Source organism: Chiloscyllium plagiosum, chromosome 18 (genome assembly GCF_004010195.1).
Source record: "Chiloscyllium plagiosum isolate BGI_BamShark_2017 chromosome 18, ASM401019v2, whole genome shotgun sequence".
NCBI lineage: Eukaryota > Metazoa > Chordata > Chondrichthyes > Orectolobiformes > Hemiscylliidae > Chiloscyllium > Chiloscyllium plagiosum.
The window spans coordinates 17,627,733-17,654,253 of record NC_057727.1 but is presented as its reverse complement, the minus strand read 5'-3'; the positions used below and the strand labels follow the sequence as shown (position 1 = coordinate 17,654,253).

Here is a 26,521-nt window from a genome sequence, read left to right as displayed (position 1 = left end):
ATGACCTTGCCTATTTACTCTATTCATGCACCTCATGATTGTATAAACCTCTACAAGGTCACCCCTTAGCCTCCGATGCTCCAGGGAAAACAGCCCCAGCCTTTTCAGCTCAAACACTCCAACCCTGGCATCAACCTTGTAAGCTTTTTCTGAACCCTTTCAAGTTTCACAGCATCCTTCCTCATATACAGAAGCTTATCAGAATTCGGGGGAGAGACTGAATAAAGAAGAAAATAATTTCCTGTCCATCATTATGCATACATCATGAGGCAGCTCAAATTATTTTACAAACCAGGTGTTTGTGCCACTGGTCAGCAATACATTTTAATCCAGATAAGAAAGGTTAAAAGGCAGCAGCAAATTTATTTAATTATAAGGAGCAACTTCAACTGTAGATTTTGTTTTATTAATCAGCCTATTCAGGCATGTTATGAGACACCTCGAGAGCAGATGGAACTTGAAGCCAGGCCTCTTGGTCCAGGGGTAGAGACACTACCACTGCACTACAAGACCCTGCAAACTCATTGAGGAATCTCAGATATAACACAGTTATTTTAAGCATCCAGTTCAGAAATGTTATGGCACACCTCTAGGGCAAGTGGAACTTAAACCCAGATCTTTTTTGGCTCTGCTAATTGAAAGCTGTACTTTAGAAAACCAGAGAAAGTTACTACTGAGAGTCAACCTCAGGATCTCCTGTTAATGAGGTAGACATTTTAACACACTAAGCCACAGCATCATTTGATGCAACATTCATTGTATATAGGTCTGAAAGGGTTAATACTGAGGAGTTCCATAAGCACCATCCACTGAAATGATGTTATTTGGACTTTTAAGCAGAAGAGCTAAGGGTCTCATAGGGGTGAGGCCCAATGTCTGGTCCTCCTCAAAGTCTCTGCATCAATGACTAGCAATCAATGTAACTTGCAACTAGTTGCTAATGTGCAATAAACTATACCTTGTTAATGACAAGAGAGTCTTCTAGCTTTACCATACAGGAATCTAGACCAAACAGTCCATGCAGCTTTCTACACTTGGAGAACATGGTGTCAACAACCTTCATCAAGGACATGCAACTGAAACAGTATAGTGGCTGTATGCCCTTGCAACTACTTCAACCATGTATCAGCTTGGCCAGCAAAGAGTAATACATTTAATCACCAGTGTATTAGCATTACTAAGTGTAAGCTCAGAAAACAAAAAAAAAAATGTTATTTAAAATGATGTGCAAATGAAGCAAGGATGATATGAGGGAAAAATAATTCATATAGCGAGTTTTTAGGGTATGGAGTGCACTGCCTGGAAATATGGTGGAGGCAGGTTCAATTGAGGCATTTAAGAGGGCATTGGATGATTATTTGGATAGAAATGGTGTGCAGAGATATGGGAAAAAGGCAAGAGACTGGCACTAGATAATAGAAGGAGAAAGTGAGGTCTGCAGATGCTGGAGATCAGAGATGGAAATGTGTTGCTGGAAAAGCGCAGCAGGTCAGGCAGCATCTAGGGAACAGGAGAATCGACGTTTCGGGCATTAGCCCTTCTTCAGGAATGAGGAAAGTTGGTCCAGCAGGCTACACACTAGATAATAGAAACTGTGCAGGCACAATAGGCTGAAAGGCCTCCTCTGCATTGCAACAATTCTGTGATTTTGTGTACAAATACATACAAGAGTAAGGCTGAATATTGACATTAGCCGAGGGTCACACTTTCACTTCAGCCAGAAAGTTGCAGGCTCAAGTTCACTTTAGAATTCAACCACATAACCTGGAGATGGTACACCGGATGGGACTACCTGGAGCTGACAGGAGTCTTAGCCACCAGCTGCGGAGCCCAGGGTTAGGCCAGGATCACCCCTTTTCAGAAAGCCCACTGCCACTTAAGGCACTTGACAGTTCTGGTTGCTCAGTTATAGGAAGGGCATTATATCATATGGAAGGTTTCAGAAGAGATTTACCAGGATGTTGCTAGGTATTGCAGGTTTGAGTTAAAAAGAAAGGCTGGATAGACTGGGACTTTTCTCACTGGAGCATAGAGGCAACCTGTAGGAGTCTAGATAGAGTTAATGGTAGTTGTTCTTTCTCTAGGATGTGGGATTTCAAGGCTAAGGGGCACATTTTTAAGGTGAGAGGAGAAAGCTTCAAAAAAGACATGAGAGACAAATCTTTTACACAGAGGATAGTTCGCATGTGGAATGAACAAAAACACGAATAGGAAAGGTTTGGAGGGATATCGGCCAGGACCAGATGGGTGGGCCTACTTTAGTTTGGGACTATGCTTAGCATGGACTGGTTGGACCAAAGAGTTTGTTTCTGTGCTGTCTGACTCCATGACTCTATGACAAGCCAATAGTGGGCCTTTCCCTCAGATCGAGGACCCCAACACTGACATTCAGCCCATGGAGCACTGTTAGCTGGCAGCTCTTTTGAACAGCAGTGCCAGTGGGGATGTGGTGGCTGATGCTAGTATAACATCCACCCGAGGCCTAGGATCGTATGATGGGAGGGGAGCTGTCGGCTAGGAGTCATGGGGACAACCGTTGGCAGCAAGGGCAGGGGTTTGTCTCACAATGGGACATTCCCTACCCCCTTTAACCCTCACTGCCCTGATGCAATATTCCACATGTTCCCAGCATGGCAACCCCTGCCCTTGACAGGTTTAGTTCTAGTGATAGTAGGATGAAACTCTCAAGTGGGTATTAACTAATTGGGGTTTCTGCAGGCTTTCCCATCATGGACTTAATTTGGAAAACATCATGGTTTCTTGCCAAACACCCTGTTTGTCCAATCAAATGCCCACATCTCAGCCACCAAACTTGCCACACGAGAGGGTGCAAAATCTTGCCCACAGAGGAGGTGCATGACACAGTTAAATGGCTAGTTCTCATGAAATTAGATGCTATGGTTTATCCATTATGTTAGCAGTAAAGATATCATGGTTCAAATGAAGTGAATTCTTGTTCATTCCAATAAGTACTCCTCCCTCAATTAATATGATCCAGAAACACAGATTTAGCTCATACTGTCTATGTCTTACTATTGTTGTTAATGAAGTTCCACCATTTCCTTAGTTAGAAAGCCTCAACACAGTTTTCGCTATATGCCATCATTACTGAATCGAGGACCCACAAGCTTCAAGACGCTGCTTTTGTAAGCTCTAATTGAAGATAGCACTGGTGTGGTTACAAAAGCCCAATAAAGAATGTCTTTACTGGGGAAAAATACTTTGCTTGAGTTAGTCCTTGCAGGGCTACAGGAGCTCACTTGATTCAACTTTAGTTCAAGGCTGAAAAGGCTGGTGTTAGGATATAAAGGTTGTAATTTATATTGAAACCTGTCAAAAAATGCTCAAAAAAACAGCAAAAGTAGCTTAATCTTGATTCAGCTAAGTGACATGGGGTTAATAAGTCAGATGTCATCGCGAGCAGTACAGAGTGTCTACTGCTCACTCTCCCACACTGTAATTAGTTGTCAGCAGCACTCTCAAACTAGCTGAGGTCAAAGATATCAACTTCCTCCCGTGAGCAGCACACAAGAAGGTGCTACCGACCGAAACTATCCAACCCACACTCTCCAACAACATGAACAAGCAAGAATATGACTGATCAGAGCTTTCCTAGGGACATTAAGGACTCACATTATTCACATTAATCTCCAAGCAATGTTAATGTTGAACAGCTTCTACCTACATGTGATTTGGTGTGTCAAGTTTTTAAAAGTATCAAATCATCTGATAGTGAGGCATTCACAGTACATCCAGCTCTAAGAAAGTCTGATATAATATGCTGTCAGAACCAGGTGAGAAAGAGTGAATTACTCCCCTCTTTCCAACTTTCTTGTTGGTTTCAAGTAAGGCTTCTTACTTTAACATGAGGCTACACTTGGTGTGAGTTGCCTTCAGCAGAGGGGTATACCTGATGCAGCAATGTTTTTCTTATCTCTAACATAAGAAACTGGACATTGGTATTGGGGTAGTGAAAAACCCAACAGACATTTATTACAACAAAGTATTCCTTAGGAATATAAGCGTATGATTATGTTACAAGAGGAACATGCTTTCAGTAGAGTGTCATGCTTCAAGTGATCAGAGGTAATATGGAATATGAGATCTTTATACCTTCAGGTCACAGTTTATGATGCAGTGATAATATCATGAGCAGTTCTCTTAAAAGCACAGCAACAGTCTGACTGTGGAACAAAACACAATACCCTTCCCCAATTTAAAATTTAGTTCACTCATTTTTACTGTAGCAATAAGGGGCTAATCACAAGGTTTTCTTGAGTTAAAAAAGAATGTGTTTATTACCTGCTAACAACAAAGAAGAACACTAAAGTGCAACATCAAGCACATAGTTTTTGTGTAGTCACTCAATCCTATACTCATACACGGCCACAGGCACAAAGTTAAAAGGATATAGCAGCCGGTACACAAGGAAGATAAAATAACATACAGTTTGGAGCCCTCGATTTTGATTTTAGCCCAAGACCTCAATTTATTATGATCAAATAAAGAACTGTGGATGTGGAAATCTATGCCAAAGACAGGTCACCGGATTCAAATTGGTAACTCTGCTCTCTTTCCACAGATATTGCCAGACCTGCTGTGTAACTCCAACAATTTCTGATCTTGTATCATTATTGGTTAGTTGGATTCTTAGACTTTGAGCAGTAACAAGTACCGCAGTAATCCTTTAAGTTCACAGTTTCCTGATGTTTCTTTCCAATCAGAGTTGTAACCAGGTTGTTTTTTTCTTTTCAAGAGACAGAAATATCTTGAGCCTGTGTTTAGTTCTACAGTCTAAAATCCCTATCACTTGCTCTGTCAAAAAGCTCCTCGAAAGACAAGCTTGTTCTTTAGTCTTTGTCTTGTTTTCAAGCTTGATAATCACAGGTGAGATTTCATCTCCAGCATGTGAAGATTCTCATAATGGTTCAATCAAAAAGGAGTTGAGGGCCTTTTTACACCTCCCACAAGGTCGGGTGGGGTGGGAGAGATGTGCGTGCGTGTGTGTGTATCGACTTTATTCTTCTTTGGTAAAACAGGCTAGTCTTTGTTCAACAAACATTAATTTCATATTATTAGCCATCAGGTGATGCCCGTGGTCATTTGAAGTCAATATCTTCGGTCCCTTCTTAAAACTATGTCCCCCTATGAAAGTCTCAGGTATTACATCAACCAATGGAGTTCAAATATCAATAGTCTATGTTCTATATCATCGTGACAATATGTAGTAGTGGCCAAGAAGCTCAAATGACTGCAGAAGAACATTTTTGGGGAATGAAACCCCTGACTAAAGTTTCCAAGAATCAATACAATAGCTAACAATAAACTAATAAGAACTAACAGAATCCATATAAAAGGTTTGGATGTCAAGGATGGTCATTGAAAAAGGTGTAAACCTGTAAGAATCTCTCCGATTTCTGCAGCTTGTCCCGACTCTGTGTTTCATGACAGGGAGGTGGAAAAAACAACAGGAGAATAGTTGGGGAATTGGTCATGTCTATTCCATGCTCAGTGGTGTAGATCATGGCTTTGTGTGATCATGATTTTTACTTCCACTGAAGTCTTCGAAAATATGTAAAAATCGTCGGGAGTGATATAAAGTCAGCCGATTTGCTGTAACTTATAATATCGCATAAAGTCAAAATCTACCCAACTTGATAGTGGGTATATGGATTTTATAGTAGGCACAATAATCATTCACATTTTTAAAATTAATTCACGGGATGTGGGTATCAGTATTTATTCCCCAACTTTAGTTGCCTTTGAGAAGGTATTGGTAAGTTTCTTAAACCACTGCAGTCTATGTGCTGTAGGTAGGATCCCAATACTGTTAGGGAGGCAACTCCAGAATTTTGACCCAGTGAAACTGAAGAAATCGTGATAAATTTCTAAGTCAGGGTAGCACAAGACTTGGAGGGGAACTTGTAGGTGATGATATTCCCATGTATCTTCTGCGCTTCTACATTTTTATTGTTTGAGGTTTTGGAAGATGCTGTCTAAAGATCTTTGATAAATCTCTACAGTGCATTTTGCACTTACTGCTACAACCGAGTGTCAGTGGAGGAAGGAATGGACATGGTGCCAATCAATTAGGTTGCATTGTTCCGGATAATGCTAAGCTTCTTGAATGTTGTGCCCACCCAAACAAATGAAGAATGTTCTATCACACTTCTGACTTGTGTGTTGAAGATGATGGACAGGCTATGGGGACTCAGGAGATGAGTTACTCGCTGTAAGATTCTGAACCTCTGACCTGCTCTTGTAGCCGCAGTATTTATATGGCCAGTTTTTGATAAATGGTAACCCCTCCCAAGAGGTTGATAGTGGCTGATTCAGTGGTGCTAATACCATTAAATGGCAAGGGGCGATGGTCAGATTCCCTCTTGGAAGTGGTCATTGCCTGACACTCATGTGGTGCAAATATTATACAATGTTATACATCCCAGATAAATTTACCAAAACCACACTTGTGAGGGTCCACCACACCAACTCATCCACACACACCACCATCAAATCTGTAGACAAATGTGTTCACAAGGTTGGTTGGGGGGGAGGCAGGAGAAAGAATACTCATTTGTTACATTTAAGACAGTTTTCTGTTCTTGGACACAGTTTGGGGAGCACATTGAATTAGGTGGAAAGACCTTCAGCTCTTTGTTAAAAAAAGTTATATTGAAAGTACAAGCTGTGAATACAGAAAGTATTGAAAGTCTTTCCCTTATACAAAAACATAGAATGATTCCCATCATTGTTAGCCTAATTATATAGTCAGCAGCACTGTAATCAACCATCATAGAAACCTGTTTTCAGTATGTGCACTGTAAAATGTCTTTCAAATACATGCACTTTATTAGTATGAGTAAGATAGAAAACAAAAATGTATTAATGAGTCAGAGCCTTATTCAGCTTTACAGTGTGTTTCAAACTTATCTTCACCCGACAATATAATCTAGTTTAAATAAATTATTTAAAATATATACCAAGCATTGTTCATTACTAATTCTGAAGTTATTTTCCACTCTATCCTGGGAAAGATTGGTACTTTCAATAACACTGGAAAGATTTATATGACTGGGTCAATACACAATAAAAAGCTTGCATTGGATGAATCATTAGAGCTGCATCTCTCAGTCCATGCAGAATTGATATATAGCACTGGGGAAACATTCATAGCAGTGTTACTAGATTCATGTACAGCACTGAAAGTGCAACTGCATTTCGTAGATGGATAGTCACAATGAATTACTATGCAGAGGTGTGAAATGTGCAATCAATACTTACAGTTGCATTATCAAGTAAAGATGCGTTGGACTTTCATAAATATCTTCCAGTGACACAATGTTTGGATGTTTGATTCTGAAAGAAACAATCAAATTTAATTAGGGCTACTCCTTTGCGCTGACTCTAAAGTCAAAGTTAAAACATCAATGTGAACTCCCCACACACTCATGAATTACAAGCACTGAAGCAATTGCCTCCACATCACAATTAGTGCATTTTTTGTAAAAGAATTGGCAATGCTGAGGTCACAAGGGACACCCTCTTTGTAAGTTTGCCAGCAGCAAGGTTCAAGCTTAAGTAGTCCAGCATTCCACCAGAAGGTCACTAACTAACAGTCCAATACCTGCTCATCATCATGAGTTACTTCCATCATATTTGGAGCATTATATTCCTCTTTTATTACTCATATTTTCTTAATCTTCTTCCTGCATAGTCTATCAAATCCGGAAGATTTCTGTTCTTCCTGCTGTGTGGATGCTGCTGCTCAAACAAACAGTCATTTTATTTAATATCACTGCTGATTTTATAATTGCTACATTTTCTATTTACGTCATTAGAGATCAAACAGCCCATTGGCAATTCTGAAGAAGTCAGCAATGAAGGAGTTAAAATATATATCTTTTCGCAGCAAATAAACAGCGTGCCACACTGACTCACAGACCCTGCAGCTTATATCATCTGATTTCTGACACCTTCCCACACACAAGGTAGTTCACAATTATGATCATTACGAGCACAGCAGAATCAGAACTGAGACTAATCTTTGAATGTAAACAACTTTGAACAGACAAGTTTCCCTTTGGCATTAGGTAAGGCTGTTACAAAGGCTATTTGATTATCAGGGCTCAAGAAAGTGGAAGCAGAAAATGTTTAAAATTTTCCTTACTGTGCAATTGATTCAAAAAGCATCACAAACCTCTTCCTCGTTTAAAGGCGATGTTGTGTCTTCAGCACTTCAGCAATGCACAGTGGAAAGAATAGCTCACAATTTACACATTAATTCAATGGACACTGGCTTGCCAGCACAGGGGTAAATTTAGACAGCATCAGGAAACCCTGTAACACAGTTAAAATCTTGGGCAAGTTAGGGTAGGCTCTGTTGTATAGGTTTGTCGGTGAAAGGCAATTTAAATGCCTGTTTAAAATAACAGATTCAGCACCAACAACATAAGATTCATTAGTCCCAGTCAAACTACCTCAGCATTTTTATACTCAGGTGACGTAACATAACAGGCAGAACAACATTTTCCTGGAAATTCTTCAAAGCTATTCCAATTTTGAACACTGACGCCAGACACAAATTTAAAAAAAAGATCAGAGCCATATATATTGCCAGTTTTTGCTCAGAAGATAATTTGTAATCAAAAGCATCAATCTTCCCATCATTAATTCCTTCATTCTTCACACCATAACCATTGTGGAGTTGGGCTCAGCAACACAACATAGTTATTCCTGGTAAAAAAAAAAGAGTCTCTCAACCTTGGCCATCCCTTCATTGCTGACTTCTTCAGAATTGCCAGTGGGCTCGTTAGTCTCCAATGACGTAAATAGAAAATGATGTGAGACACACTCAAACAATGTTACAATCAAATTCAAGTATTAAAGAAACCAGTTGTGGATGGACAACACAACTACTCAACTACTCCATGCTGTATGCCTTTACACACAATTTCATTGGGTCTTGTGCAGTTCATTGTAAAATTGTGATCGCTTACCATCACCTGAAAACTTGCTTCTTTATTCTAATTGCAGCCCCCCCTCCCCCCCCGCCACTCCACTGAATCACAAGACTCACTCACATCCAGCATTACTCAGGTTTATCTCAAATAGTGCATAGATATTGGGTAATTCGCTGGGTCAAAATCCTGGATTATCCTCCCTAAAGATCAAACCAAAGCAGGTGAATGGTAGCGGTTCAAAAAGGCAGCTCACCACCATCTTCTGAAGGGGTAATTAGGGATGGGCAATAAATGCTGCCCAGCCAGAAATGCCCACATTCCATGAGTGAATAAAAAAAATTACAGTGCATGCCTTGTGAAGGAGTTAATTTAGTAAAATTTGCCCCTGTCTCAATGACAACCCCAAGAGATGAAAAAAATTGAACAGTTCCTTTTGTAAAGCAGCTTTTACATCTTTGTAATGTTTCAAACTGTTTTGCACGCAATGACCTACTTTAGTTTAGTCACTGTTGCTTTCTAGGCAAATACAGTTGTTAATTTGTAAGTGGCAAAATTCCCCAAACAACAGATGAGTAACCTGTCAATCAGCTTTTAGTGGTGCTGGTAGAGGAACAAATATTGGTTCAGATACCAGAATTTCCTATTCATCTTCAAACACTGTCCTAGGATTAATTGTCATTCATTCACTCATTCAGCCAAAAGGCTTATTTTACAAATCATCTGAAGGAAGGTATTTTTAACAACATAGGAATACTCCATTCCACACCGAAATGTCAGCCTAGGGTATGTCCTTAAGTTGCAAAGTAAGGCATTAATCCGCAACTCTGTACAAGTGATGACAATGTTACATGAAGCCAAACTGATTTCATGTCATCATGTGACTCTCAATTCCAGGTTTTATAAAATTCAAATCTCACCATTTACTATGGCGGGATTCAAATCTGGGTCCTCAGAACATTACTTGGATCTCTAGATTAATAGTCTAGCGATAATACTACTAAGCCATTGCCTTCCCAAAGTCATCAGGATTCGAGTTACAGAACTAGAATGCTGAGGAGACAAGAGTGTGCTGAAGGTAAGGGATACAGGACTGAAGCACAGGATGGGACTAGATGGTAAGTGAGTTTAAAATTAGAACAATAAATCAAAGACCTCAAGTCATGGGAGGCCAAATGTAGTAAGGATTAAGGCAAAAACCAACTGGGTATAAATCCACAGTGGGACACAAATTTTGCCCTGATGACCACTGTTGGCACCTTGTGGTCTTTGCCACTTCTAACAGTGTGTGATACAAGGTGAGGGTTGCTTGAATTAACTTGTTACCACCAATCCTCGTTTGGCTTTTAAGCAAATACAGAATGCTGGAGAAACTCAGCAAGTCTGGCAGCATCTATGGATAGAGAAAGAGTTAACATTGCGAGACTGGTACGACTCAGTGCTGGCAAATAGGACTAGTTAAGGTTGGGATATCTGGTCGGCATGGACAAGTTGGACTAAAGGGTCTGTTTCGATGCTGTACATCTCTATGACACTTCTTCAGAACACTCCTTGATTTTGTTCTGACTTGGTAAAAACAATGACTGCAGATGCTGGAAACCAGATTCTGGATCAGTGGTGCTGGAAGAGCACAGCAATTCAGGCAGCATTCGAGGACAGGCAAAATCGACGTTTCGGGCAAAAACCCTTCATCGGGAAGGGTTTTTGCCCGAAATGTCGATTTTGCCTGTCCTCGGATGCTGCCTGAATTGCTGTGCTCTTCCAGCACCACTGATCCAGAATTTGTTCTGACTTGGGCCTATCAAGTGGTAACTGGTAGAGGCCACACCATTATACTGTTTCTCAGAAGAAGCACTATTGTCAAATATCAAGGAGGATTATTGCATGATAGCAATAAGTACAATCAGAACAATTACCTTGAACAACATGCATGGCAAAATCCAACCAGGATAAGGTTTATGAAGGGTGGAAGGTGAGAAACCAAGGCAAGCATTGAGCAAGCAAGTTGCAAGTGACAAAGAGTGTCTACCATCATAGAATGGCACAGCTGTCAGAGAAGATCCCTCAAATGGGACCATGGCAGGGTGGTCCAGTGCTTGGCATGGTGATTCAGTGGTGAGCACAGTTGCCTTATAGCACCAAGGACCCAGGCCCGATTCCATTTTTGGGTGATAGTCTGCGTGGAGTTTGCACATTTTTCCCATGTTTGTGTGGTTTTCTGCCAGGTGCTCCGGTTTCCTCTTACAGTCCAAAGGTGTGCAGGTTAGGTGGATTAGCCATGCTAAATTGTCCATTGTATCCAGGGATGTGCACGCTAGCTGGATTAGCCATGGGAAATGTAGGGTTACAGGAATAGGGTAGAGGGTTGGACTGGGTGCAATGCTCTTTGGAGGGTCAATGTGGACTCAATGTGCTGAGTGATTTGCTTCCACACTGTAGGGATTCTATGATTCTAAGGACCATATTGCATTTCAATGTGGCATTAATGATAATTCACACTAACACACGTTGATCTCCATTTAAGCCATAAACAAATGTTATGTTGCGACAAATGCCATTTCATCAAGCAGTTGGTGTAAGCATATATATATATGTTTATAAGAGTAAAAATTACCACGTTATGATAGTTATATGCACACAGCTTTTACATTTAATAGGACAATAAGAAACCTCTGACTATAGACAACTAGTGCACAACAGCCAACAATGCTCACCTACAACAGTGATGGCAATATGTACAAACAGGACAAAATGCTGCTACAGAAACCTACAACATCTAGAGTCAACATCCATCAAGAAATTAAAAACCTTCAAACCTAAGGGAGCACAGTTCAGTTAAGAAGGAAGAGTTTTGCTGAAAGTAATTTTGTAGAAGGTTTCAGAACTGTGAGACTACTTGAAGTTTGTTTTTACACTTTCCAGAGAAGGAAGCTAGGGTTGTTTCAGGTACAAGGCGAAATTCATAAGTCTTGCTGCTTGAAGGACCATTTTTTCGCTTTGAAACTAAAGCCTCCTAGGTGCCAGAGTTTGGACATTTGTAAGCTGCACAAATCCCTCATGTCAGGAAGCAGCTACACTGCCCGTAATTCCAAAGTCAAAAGGTAAAGAAACTTCAGTTAACATTCTGGAAACATGACTCTTCCCAATATGGATATGTCCTAGGTCACATACTCAGGTGGTAAGATCACCCATGATTCAGTTGAAGTAAAGCACACAACCCTCAAGGTCATTGGTCAAACAGACTAAACTAATTTGGTTAATCATTACAAACGTCAGGATGGACTATGAGTTTTCCCTTCAGAACCTGTGATTGAAGCATCAAAACTAAAGTTCTTTGAACAGTTAAGGATTTTTGTAATCCAAATTTCAAAGAAGAGATAACTTCATTAAAGTGTTATAATAATTACAAATTGTAGTTCAATGCAAATCTCCCTGTCAGTGTTCTGACTAAAGTAGTCAGGATACTGTTTACTCAGGATGTCTCAAAATTAAATTCACAACCTATTATAAAGATAATCTATCTTGAATGCACCACATAGTGACATTCTTTAAGTACCTGAGATGTTCCAGCTGCTTTTCCATTCTGCTAACATGCCACAACAATGTTCCACATTAAAACGCATGACAAGGTTTACAATCTTCATTTTACACCTTAAAGAGGCTGCTCCTAGACTTAAGGTACACTTTTCTTCCATGGTGGTCATTTTTTTTTGTATTCCAAGCACAGGGTCAGATATCATCAGAAAATGCACTGCTTTAGGAAATCTACTAGGCAAGGTCCAGAATGCACAAGACTGCCTTCGAAGGTTTCTCAAGCAGTGATATGGTTATCTGTGATGTGATGTGAGCATTATTGTCCGGGCCAGTATTTACTGCCCACCCCAAAGTGCTCAAGGAAGTAGTAGTGAGCTGCTACTTGATTTGCTGCACTCAGTGCATTGTAGGGACACCCATAATGCTGTTAGGGAGGGAGTTCCAGGTTCTTGATCCAGTGACAGTGAATGAACAGCAATATCATTCCAAGTTAGAATGGTGTGTGGCTTCAAGGAAAACTGGCTGGTGAAGGTGGTTCCATACATCCACTGTCCTTCTAAGTGAAACAAGTGATTTGGAAGATGCTGTTGGAGGAGCCAAAGCAGGTTCCTGAAGTGCATTTTGTGGATAGTACACGTTGTTACCACAATGCAGTAGGGATCCAAACATCATTGTGTATGCTGATGGGTAAGTTGCTAATTCAGCAGACTGTGGTGTTCTGGATGGTGTTACTGAACATTTTTTGAAACTGCACTCATTCGGGCAAACGGAGTGTATTTTATCACAATTTTGTCTTGTGGGTGGAGAATAGACTTTAGGGATCAAGTGATGAGTGGGATTCCTCACCACAGAATTCACAGCTTCGAACTTGTTATTGTAGCTACACCAATCATATAACTCATTCAGTTAAGTTTCTAGTCCATCGTAAATTCCAGGATATTGATGTTGGGAGATCCAGAAATAGTCTTACTACTCAATATCGAGGGAAGATGGTCTAATTCTTTTTTAAGATGGTCATTGCCTAGCACTTGTGTGGCATGAATGTTACTTACTACTTGTCAGCTGAAGTTGCATATTCATCAGGTCTCTATAAAGACACAGACTGCTTCAGTATCTGAAGAGTCATGAATGGTGTTGAATGTTGTGCAATCGTGAGTGAACTTCCCCACTTCTGACTTTACAATGGAGGGCAGGTCATTAGTAAAATAGTTGAATATGACTGGGTCTTGAACATTATCTTGATCTGCAGTAACAACTGAAGGTGGAGGTGATTGACCTCCAATAATTTCAACTGTCTTAGGGTCTTAGAGATGTAAAGCATGGAAATAGACCCTTAGGTTCAACTCGTCCATGCTGACCAGATATCCTAAATTAATCTAGTCCATTTGCCAGCACTTGGCCCATATCCGTCTAAACTCCTCAGTGTTTGGTATGACTTCAACCAGCAGATTTCTTGATTTTGCTTGAGACCCTTTAATTCCATACATAGGCAAATATTGCTTTGATATTAAATGCAGCCACTCTCACCTGGATTTTTAGGTTATTTGCCCATGTTTTGACAACAAACTTAATGAAGTCTAGAGTAGAATGTCCCTAGCTGAACCCAAAATGAGCATCAGTGAACAAGTAATTACTCAATAAGTACCACTTGAAAACACTTTAAATGACAAGTCCCAACACTTTTACTGTGATGATGAGGTGATAATTGGCCGGATTGGATTTGTTTCTGCTTTCTGTGGACAAGAAATAGCTGGAATTATTTTCCCACATTGTCAGGTAGATGCCAATGTTGTAACTGCACATGAACAGCTTGGCAAGGGTGCAAACAGTTCTGGAGCAAGTCTTCAGTCCTCCATTCATCAACTGACACCAATGGGGCTGCACTAAACACCACCAATCTCCAGCCTAATACAAAATAGAAAAGTAGCTTAACTAATGGAAAATCTATAATTCCATCGTAACTTCCATTCTAAACGAAGTACTGAATTGATTTATATGCAAATGCTATATTCAAATTACTTATAACCCTTATAACTGGTTTTCTGTGCTCAGTTTTATTAGTTCTTGAAACTAAGATTTACTTTTGCACAGATGCAATAAAAATTTATGCTTTGAATATATTCCAAAGTCTTTCAAGCAGTTAATCTCATAATTAGATCTTCTTACTATAGAGGTTCACAGGGTGATTGACTGGACTTGTCTTTTAAGTAGGACAAAAAGATGAGAATACTACCATTTATACCTGGCCTCCAATTATAGTTCAACACAAGTGAACTAACAGAAAAAAATTGTTTTTTGTTGTTTAGTATCATTGCCATTAACAGTTGATATTTGGTGTCCTTATATGGAATGCTATGAATACATCTTTGTCTTTACTGGTATATCTCATTCGAAATATTCCTTCACTTCTATTTCAAATTGCTACAAATGATTCCATATCATAATCTTGTTTAGTGGTAATTCTAATTAAATGATGACGAATTAATAACTGGCTAATGGTCAACATTGTCTTTTGCCAAAATCTAGGGAAAGTTTAGGTCTGTGCTGTATACCCTCATCCACTCATTTTCTCTTGCTACTTTATCCTTGATGAACCACGTTTCTCCATGGCTCATTCTTTGATTACTGATTATTGCTTTATTGGCTTTATTGCTTACACCACAGATTATTGCCTTGCTCTTTTTGTTTTACCTGCTTTAGAACTGATTTATTTACGGTCAGACGTCCTTCCAATAACAGCCAAAGAACGTCAGCACTTCACAATGCTCCTGAAAATGCCAATCATCCAGATAAGTTACCACATCCACTGCACCACAAAAGCCCATGAACTTCCTGATGCAATCCTGAATTTGCTTTATAGTTTCAGCCTGTGTTCCCTCATCTGACAGTCAAAATTGAAAGTAATCACAGTTAAAGTCGAGGAAACAATCTAAGATGAGCACTGAAAAGACCAATAAGAGGTTTTAACTACCTAAGTGTTAACTTTCCCTCATACTGAGCACAGGAGGGAACAACTGGATCATGGGCCTCCTCCAAAACCTATCAAAGGCGTCTTTGATTGCAATGAACATTAATAGGTTGTAGTCAAAATGATCAAAATGATCAGACTAATGAACTAGAATGCAACATCAGTTTCCAGCACTTTAGGTCGAGTAGACTTTGGTGTACCTGGAAATGAATCAATACAAAACTCACCTTTTCTAACAAACAATTATCATATGAATCACTGACCTCAGTACTATTCAATTTGAGGTTTTAATAGAAAAATAATTTTTAAAATGAGATTCTGCATAAAAACAACCAGATTAGCAGCCTGCATATCCCAGTAAAAAACTGGACACCAATTTAATCACAGCTTCCTTATAGAATAAAACAAATCACACTATTGTAGAGAACTATTCAAATGAAAACTAACTCAATTCAGGATTCAGGTTCTGGTTATTATTCATACACATAACAGGAGGATTTTGCAATGTATTGAGTTGTGGAGGAAGGAACTAATTAGACACATGCGGAGACCACCTTTATTGTTCAATGCCAAACAGCAGATCTCAAGGATTCGGAACCAGTTCATTGATAAATTCATAAGTTGAGTTTCTGGGTGTTGCAACCACAGAGGGAATCTGAGATGATTTAAAACACTAACATTCCAGGGGTGGAACATATGGGCAACCTGATCCCTGGCTGTGCCAAGCCAAAATTGATGCTGAGGGCCCTTATAACTTTAAGAATTTATTTTAAAATGCAATTGTAAAGTAGATATAATGTACAGAAGTGCAGCTGAGAGAATGAGAGCTGCACGTCAAAATGAAATGTATACCAGAGTCAGTGTGTGTGGTTAGTTTTACCCAGCATAGGAACTGGGAGACCCAGCAGAATTCACTGTATTGGTTACCAGGCAGATCACCTTTATACCATAGTTGGTGGCTCAACATAATGTTACAGATAGAAAGTTATGCATGAACAGAGTGTTCTTGTTGCAAAGCTAACTTGACACTATGTAGCCAATTCTTTACCATGATTGACAAAATATTCATCTCCATTAGACTTGCCAACAGTTACCTGGCAATGTTAGGAATCTATGTGCCTTTTCCTACCTTCTTATAAACAGACAGAGCCGAGAGGAAAACAACGCCATTAAATTGTAATGGCACCTGCTGCAGTCATATTTTGCCATTTTAATAATCTGTGTTGCTTGAATACCTACAGCTCTGTCCAACCAGGTATTCTGGCCCAGCATTTAACATCTGCAAAAACCACCATCTCACCATTCATTCCGTTACATCTTGACAATCTGCCATAATGGCTCAGTGGAGAAAGTGAGGACTGCAGATGCTGGAGATCAGAGCTGAAAATGTGTTGCTGGAAAAGCACAGCAGGTCAGGCAGCATCCAAGGAACAGGAAAATCGACGTTTCGGGCATGAGCCCTTCTTCAGGAAAGGCTCAGTGGTTAGCACTGCTGCCTCACAGTGCCAGGGACCCGAGTTTGATTCCACCCTCAGGCAATTGTTTATGTGGAGTTTACACATTCTCCCCATGTCAGTGTGGATTTCCTTCAGGTGCTCCAGTTTCCTTCCACAATCCAAATGAGTATATGGATTAGCCATGCTAAATTGTCCATAGTGTCCAGGGATGTGTAGGTTAGGTGTATTAGTCGTGGGATATGCAGGCTTACAGAGGAGATGGGTCTGGGTGGGATGCTCTTTGGAGGTTTGGTGTAGACTCAATGGGCTGAATGGCCTGCTGCATGCTGTAGGGATTCAATGCTTCAGAAAGAGATGAATGGTGCATTGGAAAAGACAAGTCAGAACAGTAATATAAAGGCAGTGAAGAGCAAGAGAAAACCCTTTATTTGATTTTTCTAATTACTGTTATTTTTCCTTTCCATAGTTTCCCATGACCAAAAGTAGACACTGCAGCACAAACATTTCAGATCAGAGACAAGTGAGAAATTTAACATGTGAATCCATGCTCCAAAGGAGTATAACTGAGTAGTGGTTACATTATTGGACTAATTTTTTTTTACTAACAGTCGGTACTAACAATCCAAGGAATGCGAGTATATGGAAGTTTAAGAAATTCAATTCAATTGCTTGCAAAGTTTGAAGCCCTGTGATTCATCATCTTCATCGGTGATCCTTCGCAGATGAGGATGACACTCTTCCACTCTCAGGTTGAGTCCGGACATGACTGTACAGACCAATGCGGCTACTGCAGGCTCTGTTACACTTGGGACAAGTGGTGGTTGAGAGAAGGGGTGAGGGGCCATTGGTGTGGCATCGAATTCCTTACGCTGTTTGCGCCTGACTTTCACTTTTTCCCCGATGGCAAGTCTCGAGGTATTTCGATTCTTTCCCAGATGCTCTTCCTCCACTTTGGATGGTTTTGGGCCAGTTGTCTGTGGGAATGCCACGCTTTACCAGTGAGACCTTGTGGGTATCCCTGAAGCACTTCCTCTGTCCACCTGGGGCTTGCCTGCCATTTCGGAACTGGGAGTAGAGCATCTGTTTGGAGATTCTCATGTCAGTCTTGGGGATGATGTGCCTAGCCCATCACAGCTGATGGGGGGAGGTTTCAGTGCCTCATTGCTGCGATGTTGGCCTAGTCGAGGATGCTGGTGTTAGTGCGTATGTCTTCCCAGTGGATTTGCAGGATTTTGCACAGGCAGCAATGGTGGGACTGCTCCAGTGCCTTGAGAGATCTGCTGTGGATGGTCCACGTCTCAGAGCCATATAGGAGAGTGGGAACCATCATAGCTCTGTAAACCATGATCTTGATGTCAGATATGACGTTGTTGTCCTCGAACACTCTTTTACGTGGCTGAATGCTGTGCTAGCACACTGGAGATAGTGCTGGATCTCTTCATCAATAGCTGCTTTGGCCAAGAGACACTCCCAAGGTATTGGAAGTGGTCAACATTCTCTAAGGCCTCCCCATGGACCTTGATGATTGGGGGGTTGCTCCAGGCCAGGTTGGTGGTGGACCTTTACAGGTGTAATTAAAGGAGTAGTGATTGCATGGATACAAAACTAGCTATGGGGTAGAAACAAGAGTTAATTGTGAACCATTGCTTGAAACGGCTTTGGGATGACGAGTTTACTGGATAGTAGAACCAGTGATGTCCTCTTCGAATGCAACAATTAGTACCTTATCAAGGTGGAATCTTCCATCTTTACAACAATGCCATAATGTTGAGGATGATGAGTAGGAGTATATGAGAATATTTACCTCACCAGAACATTTACCTTTGCCCTTCTCACACCTTGTACACTCCAAACAACATCTTTACACAAGAGTGACATTTAGTCAGATGGCAACTTAAAGTGAAAACTGCTCAAATAAAAGGGCACAGACTGCAATCTTAGTGATAAATAGCTGAGGAAAGCACAACTCAAAGAGCAAAGCTGCACTTACCTGACAGAGCCTTTCTGCTGTAGCTCTCTCTGTACTGTTATCTTGATGCCAGGATGCATATATATAGACTGCTTTTACAGATGCAGCTCAAGGAACATATCAATAGCAATGCAAATCTCTCTTTAAATGGCTTGACCAACAACTTTTCATTCTTTCTAGGACTGTAAACTTGGGACTTTGCGCAGACAAATCTTCATAATGTGCAGCGATGCAAAGCTACTGTCACTGAACTTAGTTTTTACAGTGTAATTATAATATAATCCTGTCACTGGACTTAGTTTTTACAGTGTAATTATAATATAATATAATACATGTAACATAAGCACTGAGCCTTCCATTTCTGAGCTCAGATTAAAGCAACTGAAATCCATTTGGGAAGTAAATACTGAAAAGTAACTACAATTAGGCCTTTGGGCCAAAGGCAAATATTGCTACAGATACAAAGTTAGCAGGACAAAATGGACAATTAGCAGTTTCATAAGTGTAATTTTAATTTTCTATTCTCTAGGAATCCAGGTTGGTCAGAAATAGCATTAATGGTTGAATAAACTAGACAAAACATTATACTCATTCAGTGGATCAACTGAATCAAACTGCATATGAAGAGGCCAGCTGGCTTGTCACACTTAAGCTGCCTTTTTGTAACTGTTGTCTAAGGAGTTCCATTACCCTTTTCTTTCCTCTAAAACTGTAAACCTTTCCTTTCAAGTTGACATCAAATGCCCTTTTCGAGTGGTCCTATTGAATCTCCTTTCACCAGAATGGAACCCTGATTGGAAGCTGGATCTCAACCAACCTTGAGGTTTGACTTTGTGAATGCACTCATAAGTTATCAGAGATGATCCACATTCCGAACCTTACAGATAATCTTTCCAGCTCTGCATTTGTGTGGGAGTTGTGTTCAGATCTGACTGCGACAAAATGATGCCAGGGATCTGACCTGACCTGAAGGATATTGTGTCTCAACGCTGACCCAAGGACTAAAAGAAAAGATCATTTGAGACTGGGCTATTTCAGCTAAGTTCAAAATATATTGTACAAATAATACTTCAGATAATTTGTATTGGCCCAGTGACGACACTACACATTAGGAACAGCTTTGCTCTGGGGACAATAGGATTCTCTAAATACCTGCGGCAGGCTCAGACCTTTCCCCAATTATACTTAATGTAGGACAATTCATCATAAAGGACTTTGCTGTGGCCTGGATCTCTGCTCATGTCTGAAGCATGCCATTGCTCCCAGCTCTGCAAACTCATCCCAGGAAAAAGCAGTCTGGAAGGTTCACCCTTCACTGTGGACAGTGGGGTTTCCTGGCGCCAGCCAGATCCTGCTGGGTGAAGAGGTGGGACAAGAAGGTGGTCTGTTTTAGCGCTCTGGCACGGTGCTGAAGCTCAATAACAATTTAAAAAACAGCTAAACATACCCCCCACCCCCCCATCCCTCACATCCCACATATTCTCATGCCACTCGATGCGCTGCACCTATCTCTCCTTGGCTTGTCACAACTCCCCACCTCCCCAAAGCCAAGCAGTGCCCTCCATCAACACCCATGGTCCTTCCACCCTTTGCCAACTTACCACCATCTGCACTTAACAACTACCTTTGTCAATTCTTCTTGTCCTACAGAAAGCAGGGATCAGATTGCGAAGAACTAGTCTACTGTGTCACTTCTACAGGGATATTGGCTGGGATGGTGAAATCGGAGCTGAAAATGTGTTGCTGGGAAAGCGCAGCAGGTCAGGCAGCATCTAGGGAACAGGAGAATCGACGTTTCGGGCATAAGCCCTTCCTCCTGGCTCAGTGTAGGTGGTGGCTGCTTAAAGCGTGATGCATTAGGCATCACCACCCGGTTCGGTAGTCTGTCTGTGTTTCTGTATGGATGCTCTGAGCACATATGAGCGCAGGGTGATTACAAGCTGATAGAGCACACCATTAACTGCAATGGTAGAGGAGGATGAACTGACAGAACACAAAATGGTAGAACTGACTTATGAAGAGAGGACAGTATTCACCGAGTTTAGAAGAATGAAAAGGGATCTCATTGAAACCTACAAAATTGTGGCAGAACTAGACAGGGTAAATGCAGGATTTGATTTGATTTATGATTGTCACACAGAGATACAATGAAAAGAATTGTATTATGTGCTGATCAGACCAATCGTACCTTAAAGGAGTACATCAGGATAACAGGAAGGATGTTCTTAATGATTAGGAGTCCAGATCCAGAAGTCACATTCCAGGGATATAAGGTAGGCCATTTAGGACTGAGACGAGGAGAAATTTATTCATCTAATAGCCTGTAGAATTCTCTGCCACAGAAAGCAAATTGAGGCCAAAACATTGAATATTTTCAAGGAGATAGATATTATCCTTTGGGCTAAAGTGATCAAAGGGTATGATAGAGTGACAAGCTAGTAACAATCCTGCTGATTGATAGGAGATAGGTCGACTTATCCTGATGGTGTAGACTAGATATTAGTCACTGCTTAACACAATCATTCTCACACTTCAGAAAAAGAGGGAAATTCGCCGCCTGAATTTTCACTGTCCTCAATCTCCTTGCTCCTGAACAGCACAGGCAATACAAGTACAAAGTAAGGTAAAGTCACTATGGTCCTACTGAACCACAGGGTTCAACAGAGCAAATCGACTGGTAGCTTAACCTGAGGGTCATGACCAACCGGGTCAGGTCTGCTTTGGGATCAGTGATTCACCCCGACCAAATCTGTGCTGTACCAGGCAGGATACTCTCTGAGAGCCTCACGCTCCTTGCCAATGTACAGTACAGTGTTGGGGGTGGGTGGGAGATTGCTCTACACCAACATCATTATTGCAGTCTCAATCAATGGGTGGGAATCAGAAAGCCTCCTGATCGGATCCAGAGTCAGGCAGGGTTGCCCACTCTCTCCTGCCTTGTTTGTGAATTGTATCGAGTCCATCATGAAGGATGTGAGCCTGAGAGGGCTGACTATTCCAGGCAATGGAGGCCTACAGGTCAACTCATACATGGGTGACATCACTGTTTTCTGCTCGGGTCTGCTGTCAGCACACAGACTCATGAGCATCTGCTACCAGTTCAAACTGATCTCAGGAGCCAAGGTAAATCAAGGCAAAAGTGAGGCCATGTTCTTTGGGAACTGGGCTGACTGATCCTTTTTTCACCATTTACCATCAGGACAGTTTACCTGAAGGTGCTGGGACTATGGTTCGGAGGGGCCTGGGTGCGTGTAAACACTTTGGAGGAGTGTATTGCTTGGGTGAGGCAGAAACTGGGCTTATGGAAGCATCTTGCCCTCTCCAAAGCTGGTAAAAATCTAATCATCGGGTGTAAGGCACTCTCTCTGTTGTGGAAGGTGGTGCAGGTCTAGCCCATTCCCCAAACCTGCACCATTGCAGTCATCCAAGCCATCTTCCACTTCATCTAGAGGTCAAAGATGGCCCATGTCCACAGGGGCACCATATAGAAAACCCTGAGTAAGTGAGGGAAGAATGTAGCCAATGCTGCCCTCATCCTGATGGCCACCTTTATGCGGGGCTGCATCAAGCTGTATATAGACCCTCATACGCAAACACCAAGTGTCACTACGTACTGCTCCCAGTGTTGGAAAGGAAGGGTTTGGCTCACTGTCATGGAACACTCCAAATAGTTGGACCATTCTATACCATTGTGGAAAAATTTGCAAAGCAAAACACCTTTGACCACAGGTCACTCAGGAAGTGGTCAGCACATAGCATATGCGAGACCCCGCAGGAAAAGGAGAAGGTGGATCCTGTTAGGTGTTCCCTGAGCAGACTGTCAAAGCCATTTAGCAGAATGTCTCATCGCCAGAGCTTTCTAACAAGCACCAAGACATAGCTCAGCTGGTGGTGAGAATCCTGTTAGATTCTTCATGTATGCCCAGACTCTCTGTGCCACCTCGAAGAGGCTGTGAGGAAGTGGTGGTGGGGGGAGTGTAAATAGAGATTTTGCAAAGGAAATCTGGAGACAATTGAAGTGGTTATTGTTGAGGTTCATGCTCTGTAATGCAGGACTCTGTGCTCTATATCCTGTTCCACAGGAAGCACATCAAGACAAACATCAACTGTTCCTGGAGGACCATCAATTTGGTGAAAGATGCTCTTTGGTCTGCCTGAAACTTGCTGATCTTCCCGTTGAAAGAGTTGACCTCAATCACATGTTGCAGATTGACACATTCCAAGGTCCAGGACTAGGTGTTGAGGAATGCACTAAAGTTTGGGGCAGCTGCTGTCAAGGCTCAGTGGGGAAAGACTTAAGTTAAATGGGGGTTCATTTAGTTATTAGACACCACAGTGCCTCAAATATATGCAAATATAATCTTGTACAAGTAAGAAATGCCTTTGGTTTTGTTTTTTGGATAGAATCAGACTCCAATGTTTGTTTCTCCACACGCCAATGTGCAAACCAGAACTATTTTAGTGTTTGGGTACTTACATAAAGATATTTTTATGAATAAAGTATATTTTAGAAATAAAACAAGAACCCAAGGGTCACTTTGCCTTGGGCAAAGGGAGAGATTGAGGAGAGTCTGTTATAGTAGCCTTAGCCAGTGAGGGAATTAAATCCATATTGGTGCATCACTCGGTATCGCAAATGTGCAATTTGGCAAAACAAGTGGTCATTAGGTGAGTACGGAGCCATGTCTTTCTATGGAAGTATTTATAATCAAAGATCTTGCTCTAAGCATCCAAATTTGTACTTCGAGACTAATCAATGAGGCACATGTACTGGAGGTCTAGCAAAGAATAGAATACATTCCCCACAGTGTTGAAGCAGGCCATTCGGCCCATCTGATCCACACTGACCCTCCAAACAGCATCCATCCAGAACCATCCCCTTACCTTTCCCTGCATTTTCCGTGGCTAATCCACATAGTCTACACCTCCCTGGACTCTATGGGTGAGTTCTTATGGCCAAACCATTTAATGCACATATCTTTGAACTGTGGGAGGAAACCCAAGCAAGAATGGGGAGAATATGTAAATTCCATAGACAGTCCCCTGGGGCTGGAATTGAACGTGCTAATCGCTGAGCCGCCCCTTCTTTTCCCTTATTGATCTCCTTGAGAAGAGAAAAGCAATAAGAAGAGAAATAATAGGAGGAACCGAGCAGTATAACTCGTTAACAAAACTTCAGAGCTGGTTTAGTCTTATTTATATTAGATGTTAACAGGGTGCTTTATTTTCTTTTTGTGATCTAATGATCTGAAGAACATCCTGCTGCTGTTGTATTGTAAACAGCAGCTAAGACATTTCTCAGTGACTTATGCTCTGCTGCTCCAATTAGAATGGACATTGTATATTCGAACAACAGAAAACCTGCAATATGTACACAATTCTGGAAGTACTACAGCTCCAGTAAACCAGCTTAACAGTCCTCATATCCTTCCTTCCATCACTGGAAAACAAATGTGATGTCAGACATCAGGTGTTCATCCACTTTAAAATTATGTTTGCGTGACAAGCAAAATTTGGGGTTTGAAATGTGTGATTATTTATTTACCTTGTAATATATTCAGAGCTAGTGGAGAGCATTTAATGCTTTATTCCTGTGAATTTATGCATTTCTGATAAAGAACACAAGAACAACAGACAAAGGGTGAACCTAAAGCAGGAAATCCTGACAGGTTTGTGCCACAATATGACTAAGGAAGAGAGGGCTAGTTGTAGCCTTCTAAATATAGATATGGTACACAACTGGTTTAAGAAAGTTCCTTAGGATCCACAGCAGCATAGAGACCTCATCAAAAACATTGCAGTTGTCTGACTCAAAGTATGAGGGTCTAGATTAGAGTGGTGCTGGAAAAGCACAGCAGGTCCAGCAGCATCTGAAGAGCAGGAAAATCAACATTTTGGACAAAAGCCCTTCATCAGGAATAGGGCTAATGAAGGGCTTTTGCCCGAAACATCGATTTTCCTGCTCCTCGGATGCTGCCTGACCTGCTGTGCTTTTCCAGCACCACTCTAATCTAGACTCTGGTTTCCAGCATCTGCAGTCCTTGTTTTTACCTCAAAGTATGAGGGCAATGTTCAAGCAGTGACAACGGTGACGGCTGCCAATGAATGGATGATGGTCACATACCAAATGATGCACTATGTGGAGAGCTTGATAGCGTCCATAGACCCATTGCAAGTTCAAAACTAAGGTACAAGCATTCATATGAGAGATACATGAATCCGGATTTACTTCAACAACTGAGGAACAACTGAGGAATCATATCTACACATGATCTACACTAAACTTGGCACCAAAAATCTTCATACTGGAAATGTGAAGAACGACAATTTCAAATTGTTGCAGAAAACGAACCATCACAAAATGGAATCTGCATCAGTGAGTGATAGCTTATGATGCCCCCTCAGCAATGATAATGTCTTAAACAAGTGGGACCATACACCCACTTGAAGACATTCACAAATGAACAGTGAATATGAATCATTAGCAATGACGCAAAGCCAAACAGAGATAGAAATGAAGCTTTTTTGTAGCAAAACACAGTAGTGCAGAGTTGCTTAGTAGTTCATGATTATGTGCTGCATTAATACTTTATTATGTTTTGGGTGTTTAATTCATATAAGAAAACACAGTCTTTTCGTCTTGATACAAATTTATTTATTCCATATTTATAGATAAGAGTATATTTAACTTTTCCCCTCAAAAGGTTTTGTAATTTATATTAATCTTGTTACTAATTTGGTATTGTGCATCTCTGACAATTCAGCAGTCATGGAATGAATTCTCAAACAGATTATCGAATGTGCACGACATCTGGTTTGCTGAGTTTGGTTCCAAGTAGTTTGATTTTCCTATAATTGTTCTGTGCACAGTAGCTAAAATATTAACTGAGGCTGAAATGACTTGACACATTGAACCTCAAATGAATAACTTGAAGGAAGTGATAAAGGAGAAAAATTGTATGAGACAGAAATCCAGTTCTGGGTTACGAAATTGAGTAAACAATTCAGCAGAAGGGCATGGGGAGTGAACATTAGCAAATAGTAACCCTAAACCTAATTAGATCCACATTAAAACAAAATAAATCCTAGATAAAGGAGCTGGATTTCAGATAAGCCAATTTCAGTGGTACAAAATGCAGCCTTGTCCAGATTACTTGGTTAGAAACAAAAATGACAGGCCAGGCAAGGAATCTGAGTTGATAGATATGAGAGATACATAAATATATTCTGATGAGGAATAAGGGAGGGAAAAGAAGGTTTTGTTAATATATTGAAACAAAAATGGCTTAAAATAAACAGATGGGAGAAAATAAAAGTAAACAGCAATTATAATAAGTAATTAGGATAATGAGCAAAAACAAATTAGGACAGACTAAGGAAGAGTATGAAAGGTTTGTGGCAGTCAATATAAAGGAAGCATTAAGGGTTTTTATTGATGCACATGTAACAGAATAATCAAAGAGAAATTAGGTGACTTTGAAGAAAAGGCCTTGTATTGGATTGGAAGAGTACGGCTGAGATGCTTAACAAGACACTAGCAACACCTTTTAAGGCACAGTATGAAAGAATGAGTGCAGAAATACCTGAGGAGAATGTGGAAGAGCTGCATAAATATTCAAAAATATTAAAAATGAAT

General features: G+C 40.8%; 1 protein-coding gene across 1 annotated transcript in view; it reads right to left on the bottom strand.

The window, feature by feature from the left end:
- Nucleotides 1-26,521, bottom strand: part of LOC122559247 (calcium/calmodulin-dependent protein kinase type 1-like) — a 172,542-nt gene that overhangs the window by 31,999 nt on the left and 114,022 nt on the right. The window contains exon 3 of the mRNA XM_043708629.1: nucleotides 7,282-7,356. Coding sequence (XP_043564564.1) covers nucleotides 7,282-7,356 — 75 coding nt within the window. The remainder of the gene's footprint in view (nucleotides 1-7,281; nucleotides 7,357-26,521) is intronic.